Raw genomic sequence first — 11,633 nt, 5'->3', positions numbered from 1 at the left:
CCTATTTCATTGTTGAGGAAACGGACATGGTTCCACTAGTGAATAAATAAACAGGGCCCAATATTCAGCACTATTTAAACGACCAGGAATGACTCCTAGTCAGTTAAATAGGGTTTAGCTGGCTAAGCGCAAATATTCGGGAAGAGATAGCCAGTTATCTCCATTGAATAGTAGCAGCTAGCCAATAACCAGCTATGTTGCACAACTTAGTTGGCTATCCATGAATATTCAAGTTATGACCAGCTAAGTTTAGTGGGCAAATAAGACTGTATAAATAGCGGTCCTATCTTTGCCCACTGTTAAGTGGCCAGCGCTGGATATTCACATAGCTGGTTAAGTTAGAGCTGGCCAACCCCCTCCCTGGATATTCAATGATGAGCCGTTTCTGGTGAGCACCATTGAATATCCAGAATTAGAACTGGAAGTGGCAGCTTACTGCACTGCCTGCCACCGGCTAAATAATATTTCCACATGAAGCCGCTGGACATAGTCTACGAGAAAGTCTCATTTCTTCCCCGCAGTGTGACATCCCAGATGGCATTTGCCCTGGCAAATATGCACACTCACAAACATGATTTAAAAAATAAATTAATTAAACTGTCATTACATTACTAAGCAGTTAGGTGATGCCAAATAGAGCTGCAGAAGAACAACAACGCCTCCTTCCACAGAGCATGCGTCTGAGAGATTTCTTCAATGAACTGGCTGATGGAGGTGCAGGGCAAGGTGTCCAGATGCAGAAAAGGAGGCTGTACAGAATTTAAGGCAAATGGGAAAAAAGAATGTACCCTTGTCTTTGCTTTTCATGAAAGAGTCACTATACTGTTAGACTTGATTCTTCTGATCCTCCAGGTGTTCCAGTGCCTGAAAATGAAAGAAACATCACTAAATATAGTGGCAGGGTTCATTTTTTCCCCGCGCATCAGGGCCCTTTTTACTGCAGTGGGTAAAAGAAAGCTCCCAGCACACATGGCCATGCGGTGAGAGAACTCCTATCACATGGCCATGTGGTAGGAAGCCTTACTGCCACCCATTGAGGTGGCGATAAGGGCTCCGGCGATAACTGGGCAGCATGCGGCGATACCTGATTACTGCCGGATTATCGCTGCACAAGCCATTTCCGGGGGTAACTTAAATGGGTAATGAGCTGTTAACCATGAATAATTGGATGCTAACAAGCAATTACTGACATTAACTGGCATCGACTGGGATTTGCACACACATCTTGCTGTGCATTATTCTATAATGCTGTGTGCCTAAATCCCTTAGCGCTCCATCCAAAAGGGGCAGGGGCATTTCAAAAAGATGCACCCAGAGTTGGGCATGGGAGTCGGTGCCCTTTATAGAATACCACTTAGTGCTGATCTGTTCTGGTGTCCATTTTTTAATGCCTTTTATAGAATCTCCCTAACTGTATAACTATCCCCCACCCCCACCCACATCATGTCCAAAGGCACATTACCAGGATTTGTAGGCCAAGCCACATCTCCGATACAGTCTGGAAGTTATTCTTCTACAGGAACTGTGCAGTTCTCCTTGTTTTCCGAAGGAATGGCAAGGTAGTCAGTCCTGCAGGAAGGCAAAATGCATGAAAAAAATGCCATTACTAGAAACTGAACGGACAGGAACCGAGGGGTCTTTTTACTAAGCTGTGGGGAAAAAGGGCCCTGTGGTAGTGAAGGAGGTCATTTTTCCCCACACGCCAGGACCCTTTTTACAGCAGTGGGTAAAAAACCCCTAAAAAAATGGCCATGTAGTAAGATTGCTCTTACTGTGTGGCCATGGGGGAAGGGGGGGAGGGGGGAGCACATGCCGCCACCCATTGAGGTGGTGGTAAGGGCTCCTTCAGTAACTCAGTCGTAACCGGGCAGCACATGGCGATGCCCGATTACCACCGGGTTAGCACCACGTTATAAAATACATTTTTTTTACAGTATGCCAGAAATGGCACATGCTTGAGGCAGAATCATCAACAGCATTGGGCCGGCGGTAATTCCGGGTTAGCGCGCAGTAAGCCCGCATTGGGCTTACCGACGCTTTGTGAAAGGCCCCCTGAATGAGGGTGGAAGATCCAGAATAAGTGTGAGACTGATATTAACGGAGGAGAGAAGCTGCCAGCTTTTCTACTTGGGCTGAAATTTCTTTGGGCAAATCATGAAAGATGAAGTAGCAGTGTTGAGAATTCAGTCCTCATCTTGTTCTTGTGCAACTGAAGATCCTCACCAACTTCTCCAAGCACACTTTTAAAGACGGATGGCCATGATGATTTCTTTCCAGTCCAGGCTGGGTAATCTGAGTTAAAAAGATGATTTGCTGAAGGCTGCCCAAGAGATTTTATCTTAAGTTAAAAGCTGAAGGGTTCTGGCTCATGCCCCACTAGTGACACTTTTCCATTCTCTGAGACGAGATTCCAGAATTTTAAGAGCAAGACAGAGAAGGGAAAGTGGTTGTGACAAAACAGTGGGTTTCTAAGCCTGTGAACTGTATTATTTCATGAAGTCTATTTCTCCTAATCGGCCAGCAGATGGCATTTGTTTTCAGTTTTAAAGAAGTTGAACTGCAGATTACTTTCTTTTTCATAAGTACATAAATATTGCCATACTGGGACAGACCAAAGGTCCATCAAGCCCAGCATCCTGTTTCCAACATTGGCCAATCCAGGTCACAAATACCTGGCAAGATCCCAAAAAAGTACAAAACATTTTATGCTGCTTATCCCAGAAATAAGCAGTGGATTTTCCCCAAGTCCATTTTAATAATGGTCTATGGACTTTTCCTTTAGGAAGCCGTCCAAACGTTTTTTAAATGCCACTAAGCTAACCGCCTTTACCACATTCTCTGGCAATGAATTCCAGAGTTTAATTACACATTGAGTGAAGAAAATTTTTCAATTTAGCCCTGTAGAAAAGGAAACTAACAGTACTATTGGCCAGAGACTTTCAAAGTTGGATTCCAGAATTTGAAAACAGAGAGGGTGGGGGAGGGGGGGGAAGTGGTTGTGACGAAACAATGGGTTTCTAAGCCTGTGAATTGTATTATTTTATGAACTGTATTTTGCCTAATCGGTCAGCAGATGGCGTTTGTTTTCAGTTTTAAAGCTGTTGCATAGAAGATTACGGCAATTTAGCCATGTAAAAAAAGGGAACTTTCAGTACCATTGGCCAGATACTTTCAAAGTTGGTGCCCTGGGTTCTGATTGGCCCTGGAGTTCAAATCTAGCCAGGAGGTACTAGATTTTCTTTAGTCTCAGCTTGGGGGCTACAGAGGAGAAACATCTCTGTCCTGAGACCCTGTTCAAGACTTGTGAGCAGTTATTTCCTGGAACACCCCAGGTGCTACCCTAGTAGTAACAAGTGTTAGATAGTTTTAATGTTGATACTTGTTTTGGTTTTCTGTTATTGCTTGCTGTACCTTTTCTCCTAGTTTTTCAAACGTTCACTGTTTTACTGTAATAATAAACCTATTAGTTTATTGACTCTGTTGTCCTGGACCGACTAAAATCCAGGTGCTTTTGTGTTTTGGGTTTGCAAGTGCTTTCCAGGAACTGTGGGACCCCTGAGAGTGTAGCCACAGTGTGTCCTAGAAATCACCAGGGTGACTACCCCAGAGGCAAGTGGAACCTAGTGTGTGGGGTGGAGGGCTGACTAGTATAGAGCACGTACCCAGGCGCAGATGGGCCTGAGCACTGCTGGGGACAGACACTCTAGGTGACTATGGGGTTAACCCCAGGTGGGTGCTAGGCGTTTCGTGACAGTGGTTGTCAACTTTTCATTTACTAGAGATACTTACGCACTCTCTTGGGTAGTTTCCTCTGTCTTGGAGATCTTCCGGTAGCAATAAATCATTTCTATCAATAACCACAGTGTGAGAAAGACCAGGAGGATATACATCATGATTTCAGACACAACTGATGTGAAGTCATCTTCAGCTGTTTAGTGAGGAAAATAATATTAGAATCAAAGAAACTTCACAATGTATCCCGAAAAAAAAAAAAGTCACTATAGGCCAGGCTTAAGTTTTAATTTCACTACAAAGCTTTCTGAAACCCTCTTCTTAGGATGAAAACTAAAGAACTGAACTAATCTCTGACTCATTTCCACAAGGGGCGTGAATTCATTTGAAACATTTCCCATGTCATTTCATGTTGTTTTTATCCTGAAATGACAGGAAATAACCTGGGGGGGGGGGGGGGGGGGTTTCCTACCATAAACCCCTGGATGCGATAAAAGTGTGCACAAATTGATGCTTAGCACCCAAATTTGTGTGCGTTGTTATGGAATAGAGGCAGTTGCGCATGCAAATTAGTATAATAATTGGCTGTTAAATTGGACTTGACACCTAATTATTGGTAATTGGAATTAATTGGCACCAATTTGCAGTTGCATGTACAACTGCTCTTAGTCGCTATTCTGTAGCCTGAGCGCATAAACTCAAATGGTGAGTGGAAGTGGAAGGGGAATGCCCAGAATAAGTGCATATAGGTTAAAGAATACCTGCATTTCCATACGCATTTAGCACGTTTAGGTGCCTGCATTTATACAAGCCTTTGAGCAGGCGTAAGCGTGGGTGCCTAAATTGGCATGTGTGAATGTCCTTTCACTGTTGGTAACTAGACTTGACTATCACAACATAATCTATATTGGCTGCTCGCAAAACCAATCTAAAAATACTTAAATCTATACAAAACACTGCTATAAGACTGATCACTCCTGCACTTAAAGTTTGATCATGCATCCCTTTTATTTCTGAAATTTCATTGGCTGCTTATTGAGAAATGGATCATCTTTAGGTTACTCATGCTGACAGTGCAAAAAATAAGTACCCGAATATATGTAAACCGCTTTGAATGTAGTTGCAAAAACCTCAGAAAGGCGGTATATCAAGTCCCATTTCCCTTTTCCCATTCAAAGCCAACAGATATGGTCTTCCAGATTACCTAGCATCACTGACTGTTCCACATTCCCCAATCGATTAATGATCATTGCCTTGTTTTCCCAAGCCCAAAAGCTGCCCAACTAGAATTTCCTAGCCATCATGCCTTTTTCTTTGCTACTCCTTTTCATTGGAATTCTTTTTCTCTAACCATTCATTCCAAAATGTCCTTTAAAAATTTCAAGACTGCCATAAAAATCTGGCTTTTTAATTAAACCTTTATCGTTCCCTTATCCACTATAGGGGGGAATCAAAATTCAGGCTCCCAGCTGTTCTTCCTCATCCCTCCTTCCCTCCCTTCTCACTCCTCCCCTCTTATTATCCTTTTTGCCTTCTATGACCCATCCTACTTGCTGCTCTTTAGCTTGTACATTTTTCTTACGTTTGAATGATTTATTCCTTTCTTGTCTCATACTGTAGTTCCTTTCTGCCTTGATCCATAAAATCATCCATGGTGACGCCCCAGCCTACATGTCAGACCTAATAGAACTACCACCAAGAAATGCAAAAATGTCCTCCCGCACATTCCTCAACCTTCACCCTCCCAATTGTAAAGGCGTGAAATACAAATCAATGCATGCATCAACCTTCTCTTATACAAGCACACAGCTCTGGAACACACTACCACGAAATCTAAAAACGGTCTACGAAATGACCAATTTCCGCAAACTCCTGAAAACCTATCTCTTCGACAAAATATATCACAATGGACAACACGCGTAACACTACATTCTTTAAGAGATCCAGGAACGTTCTTTAATGCCTTTTGCTCTCACTATCATGTACCTAATGCCCATAACTTAAACACTATCAAGTATCCCACCATCATACACACAAAACCTCTGCTAACACATATGTCTGTCTATTCTTTTCTACTTCCATTACCATGTATCTCTCCACCATGCACCAATACCTGTTGTAAAACCAAATGTAAATTCTTTTCTATGTTCAGCATCCACGATGAATTGTAAGCCACATTGAGCCTGCAAAAAGGTGGGATAATGTGGGATACAAATGCTATAAAATAAATAAAAATAAATAAATTCATGTACCTTTAGTTTTGTAAACCACTCAGATCTGCAAGTTAGGTTGAGTGGTATAGTAAATTTTAATAAACTGTAACTATAAACTATTGAGTAGCTGCTTAAGGCCAGATTCTATATATGGAGCCAAAACAATAACACTGAAAAAAACCACGCTTAGCAGTATTCTATAAACCATCTAAAGACATATCTTCGTGGCTGTCCTGTGTCTAAAATTTAGGCACAGCCATTTGAGTCAACTAAAACCTGGTATAAATGCCTACGTCTTATTTAGGTGCAGATCGAGCATATTCTGTAACAGTGCGTGTAATTTCCAGGAACAGCCACCACCCGCCCATGTCCTTCTCATGGTCCCGCCCCCTCCTGTGATCCATGCATTACAGAATATTCTTAGAAAGTTACGCATGTAAATTCTAATTAGTGCCAATTAGTACTGATAATTGCTTGTTATTGGCCAATTGTTGGTGCTGATTAGCTTGTTAAACAATTAAGTTGTATGTGGAAATCGGCTATGCATGCAGAATTGCACACGCAGTTTTAATCACCATTTATAGAATCTGGGGGTTAGCATGCAATTTCCAGGCACCTAAATGGGGGGGGGGGGGGGGCACCCTATACAGAATGTACTACAAAGTGTGCACTTCTTTTTTTTTTTACAAAGAGTGCATACGGTTAAAAAAATAATGTGCACTGTTCATGAACAGTACACACACTTTCCATAAAGCATCGACTATTTACATCACCCTGAAATGCAAAATAAAACCTAAAATAAAAAAACAAAAACAAAAAATTGTTATAAACAACACAAGAAACTACATAAAACAAAAATTGGGGGAACGCACACATCTAGTTTCCACTGGGATGCAGAGCTCTGTAGAGCTGCAGAGACAGCGGGTCTCAGTTGGTCAAATGAAGAGGCAACACTGGTGAAATGTAATGGAAATGGATGTATTAGGACCACATAGAGAGAGGCCACCCAGCAGTGCTTGAAGATTTCAGATAAATGCACATCCCTAGTCAGCAGTTTTTTTTGAAGCAGGGAGCTCATGGGTACAAACAGCAAATGAAGGAGTAAGGTTTGAAACACAAGGACAAAGAGTCCAAAAATCCTCAATTAAGGTCCTCTTCAGTATAAACTGAAGATTAAAAAAAATCCAGCGTCAAAACAGAACTTGTGGTTGGAGAAGCATCACTCAACACAGTAGTGTTTCAGTGTCAGTGCCTGCAACAGGAGTCAGATGCACTACAACAATGTAATAAACTGGGTTATACAGGGATTATGGTTATTACATTCATGTATAAAATACATTTAGGGCCCTGTTTACTAAGGTGCGCTAGTCACTTGCAATACTGGTCACTTGTGACACAACATAACCAAAGACTGCAATGGACATTACCTGACTCTTCTTCCCCCTTTCCCTCTCTAAGTTCCCCCCAACTGTTTCCTACCGTACATATACCTCATTATACCACAATATCACTTTGTATTCATTCATACTATGTATTTGTTCAAACCATAATCGGCTAACGCCATTAATGGTTATATGTAAGCCACATTGAGCCTGCAAAGGGTGGGAAAATGTGGGATACAAATGTAACAAATAATTTTAAGCAAGTGCTAAAAATTAGCATGCATTAACCATGTAGACACGCTGTGATAAAGTCACCTCCAGGATAGGTGGGTTAAGGCAGTTTCAGTCTGAAATACAAGTCCCAGAAGGCATTGCAGGCAAGAAGCCAGAGGGGGGGATGAAGAACCCGGACTGGACTCCTAGCTGCAATCAGGGAAGACATGGGTGTAAACTGGCAGGTTGTGTAGAGTGGCTGCCACTAGGCGGAAAGAGAGTTAGGAAACCCTGTGTGCAGGAGCTCATCATTGGTCTCATTAGTCTAATGCTTAACTCAGCTGGGTTGGGTGTGAGGAAGCTAATGGAAGGAGAATGATTGGTGATGGTAGCTGAAGCCAGGGATTGATTAGGCAGGTGGGAAGGAGTCCCAGCAGTGGAGTTCAGTTCAGGAGAGAGAAGCAGAAGGAGAGAAGCAGTTGCAGGCTGAAAACCCTTGGGCAGGGAGGTCCCTAAAGTACTGAAGCAGGCTGAGATTCCTTGGGTGAGAGGAAGTCCCAAAAGTATTGAATTCACTGTGAAGCTGATGCAGGGGAAAACCCTTGGGTAGAAGGAGTCCCTAAAATATTGATCTCTCCTGAAGGTAAAGAGAATAGAAGGTAGAAACTGCTGCTTGGTGACTGAACTGTGATGATGAACTGAAAGAACTGTTTGTCTTGGGAATTGAATTACTGTTTATTGTGCACTGGATAAAGAGCCCAGACTGGAGCCTGTAAGCCTGTATTGAATCCTGGTATGTGCTATGCTGCTGTTGGAACTGGGTACTAGAAACCTGCATGGAATAAAATCCTTAAGATTGAAGTTACTGGTGGACATCTATTTCTTCATTGTACCGGGAGCCTGTGGCTGGAGGAGATTGTTCTATCCTTGGCTGCACAAGAGAGGTACCTGGTTACAACGCATAGGAATATTACAGACATCTATACAGCTACCATGCAGTAAAATCGCTAGTGTGCCTCTAGCGCAGCAGGGCCCATAGTACGTACATGTCTCCCATCGATTCCATTACAAAGTGCTATACTGTATTTTATACTTGCATGTAATAACCGCAAGTTCTGTTTTGACATTGGATAATTTACCTTCAATTTATAATAAAGAGGACCTTTACTGAGTACTTTTGGAGACCTTATTGTGTTCGGACCTTACTTCTTCACTTTTTGTTAACTTCTTGCAAGGCAAAACGATGAGAAAACCAACAAATTTTGGATTTTTTCCTGTGTCAGAAACGGGGTGCACTGTTTGTGACTGTGCACGCTCGCTCTTCCTGAAATGTGGGCACTATTTCTGACATTGCTCTCGAAACATATAGAAAACAAAACAAAAAATGTACTGGAGAACTAAACAAAAACAATGTATTTAAAAAATATTTTAGAGATAAACAATGGTGATTTCACGCAAACAAAGACTATCCCAAGGTTTCTGCATCCAGATTTTATTTTTTTACGATCAATTTATTTGTAATATGAGGTTCTTTTTTAATGTATGCTGACATGCGTATTTATGTATTTATTTACAGTTTTTACAGCCCCTGATGCAGCCATTGGAAAAGGCGAAACATGGCCACGTCGGGCTTTTAATTATTAATGTGGTCAATAAATTTGGACCCTTTTATAACTATCGATCTGCAGTTTTGCTGCTTATCTTGGATCTTGTAGATTGTCTGCCCATTTGTTTCTTAGGTCCAGTCTTTCCCTGTTCACGTTCTGCTCATAGCAAGCTGGTACCTGCTTATGATTCTGGGGGCTGTTAAATAAAGCAGCACCCTTGACTCGCTTAGACTTTTAGTGATGGGAGTGGCAAGGCACGCACAGAAACTTCGCTCCCAAATTTCTCCCTCAGGAAGAATAACATAGAGCCCTGTTTACTAAGCCACGCTAGCGTTTTTTAGCATGAGCTAAATGCTAAAGTCGCCCGTTCCTATGGGTGACGTAGCGTTTAGCGCGTGCTAATCATTAGCTTGTGCTAAAAATGCTAATGTGGCCTTGGTGCTGCTGAGTAAATGGGGCCCATAGTTTGTTAGTATCTTTGCACTGGCTTCATAGAGAACAAAATGTTCTTTTCAAGATTCTGTGTATTTTGTTTCAGATCCTATATAATAATTCTCACCTCCAACGTTCTATGCTTGGGACCGTGGCTGCAGGTGGTCTGCGAGGCAGACACGCACGGACGTCACTGACGTCAAAACAGCTGATTCCAAGGCAAGGAGAGAAGTAGGGAAACATCCTCCTACTGCCTCGGAATCAGCTGTCACCCCCCGTGCTACGGCCCCCTCAAAACCCACCCCCTTTCCGCGAACCTGTCGATCCCCCCCATCGGAATGCTGAAAACCGCAGCCCCCCTCCCCGCCGCTGTTGTGCACTACCTGTGCTGACAGCAGAAGTGTTGTTCTGCCCTTCGGTTGGGTTCCTCAAACATCTTCTCAGAAAGTTTAACTCCTTACGTCTGACGTCAGACGCACGCAGAGGAACTTCCTGACAAGATGATTGAAGAACCAACGGGAAGGAAAGAACAACACTTCAGCTGTAAGAACAGGTAGCACGGCAGCGGCAGTTTTCGCCGGGCCTTTTTTACTAGTGTTTAATAATATGGATAGTTTTACGGCCTAGCCAAAGCTTTACATTGTGTATACCCCTGGGAAATTTGTTTTTGAGGGAGAAACCCTGTAAAAGGTCATTTTGCTTGTGGATTAATCTTCCTGGAAGATCAAAAGCATTATAGAATACCAAGAATTTTGCCACAAATTAAAAACCTGCCTTTTCCTAGCTTGGATTGATGCATTAAGGGGGTAACAAAGCTGCTGTGGGATAGGGCACAGGCCAGGGGCGTAGCTAGACTTCGGCGGGAGAGGGGTCCAGAGCCCGAGGTGAGGGGGCACATTTCAGCCCCCCCTGGCGCCGCCGACCCCCCACCACCACCTTTGACCTCCCTGGCGCCAATCCTTTTGACCCCCCTCTTCCTGCCACCGCCAACCCTCCCTCGCTGTCACTGTCAGGTACATTTGCTTCCGAAGTCCTCTTCTCCGGCGTGGCCGCGTTGCTGATCTGCAAGCCTTTTGTTTCTGTGAGTCTGACGTCCTGCACGTCAGACTCACAGAATGTGCAGGACGTCAGACTCACAAAAACAGAAGCCTTGCAGATCAGCAACACGGCCACGCTGGAGAAGAGGACTTCGGAAGCAAATGTACCCGACGGCGGCTGTGGGGGAGGGTTGGCGGCGGGAACGGGGGTCGAAGGGGTTGGTGGGGGGGGGGGGGGCAGGGCCAAATCTACAGGGGCCCATGCCCCCATGTAGCTACACCCCTGGCACAGGCAGTATGTTGATTTTAATTGAGTATTAGGTTGGGGTTTTTTATCGCTATGATTGTATGACAGAATCTGTTGTACCTCACTGAGGGGGTCCTTTTACAAAGGCACGGTAAAAAGTGGCCTGCAGTAGTGTGGGCGCATCTTTTAGGTGCGCGCTGAGCCATTTTTTTTTACCATGGCTAGGAAAAAAGCAATTTTTTAATGGGCTGGGAAATGGGCCTGTGCTAATATTAAAACTAGCAAGTGCCTAATTATGACCCGAGTCCTTACTGCCACCCACTGACCCAGCGGTAAGGCCTCATGCGCTACCCACGTGGGATTTGGCACACTCCAAATTACTGCTGGGCACACGTGCTACCCCGGCGGTAGTGCCGATTGGGCGTGCACTACCCGTGTGATGGCACTCCCACGACTTTGTAAAAGGGCCCCTCGATGCACCTGATAGGTGAAAGGGTGAGCTATCAACCATTAAATTTAATAAAAAGAAGGGATTGTAGAAAGCTGCTGAAATCACTGAACTTGTTTCCTCAGCTATCCCAATACAGATGTAGGATTAGGAGCAAGCTAAGCACTACCTAAATAACAACCTCAGTATAGGCAGCATATGTAATTAAATGTGAACAGGAAAATCGCATTTCGTGCCATTTTAAACAACGGGAAAAATCCAAAATTTCATTTTTTTTTCCTCATGAATAGAGTGCACTCTGCAAAACATGTGCACTGTTTTC

The 11,633-nt window shown here is 43.5% G+C and overlaps 1 protein-coding gene across 1 annotated transcript in view; it reads right to left on the bottom strand.

Annotated features, from left to right (window-relative positions):
• Positions 1–509: 509 nt before the first annotated feature.
• SCN3B (sodium voltage-gated channel beta subunit 3) overlaps positions 510–11,633 on the bottom strand; it is a 30,586-nt gene continuing 19,462 nt past the window's right edge. Inside the window, exons 4-6 of the mRNA XM_030221325.1 lie at positions 3,790–3,928; positions 1,463–1,569; positions 510–864 (exon numbers count right to left, since the gene is read on the bottom strand). Of these exons, the coding sequence (XP_030077185.1) occupies positions 1,506–1,569; positions 3,790–3,928 (203 nt within the window). The 3' untranslated portion in view covers positions 510–864; positions 1,463–1,505. The remainder of the gene's footprint in view (positions 865–1,462; positions 1,570–3,789; positions 3,929–11,633) is intronic.

This window comes from Microcaecilia unicolor, chromosome 12, assembly GCF_901765095.1.
Source record: "Microcaecilia unicolor chromosome 12, aMicUni1.1, whole genome shotgun sequence".
Lineage (NCBI taxonomy): Eukaryota > Metazoa > Chordata > Amphibia > Gymnophiona > Siphonopidae > Microcaecilia > Microcaecilia unicolor.
This window is presented reverse-complemented; position numbering and strand designations above follow the sequence as displayed.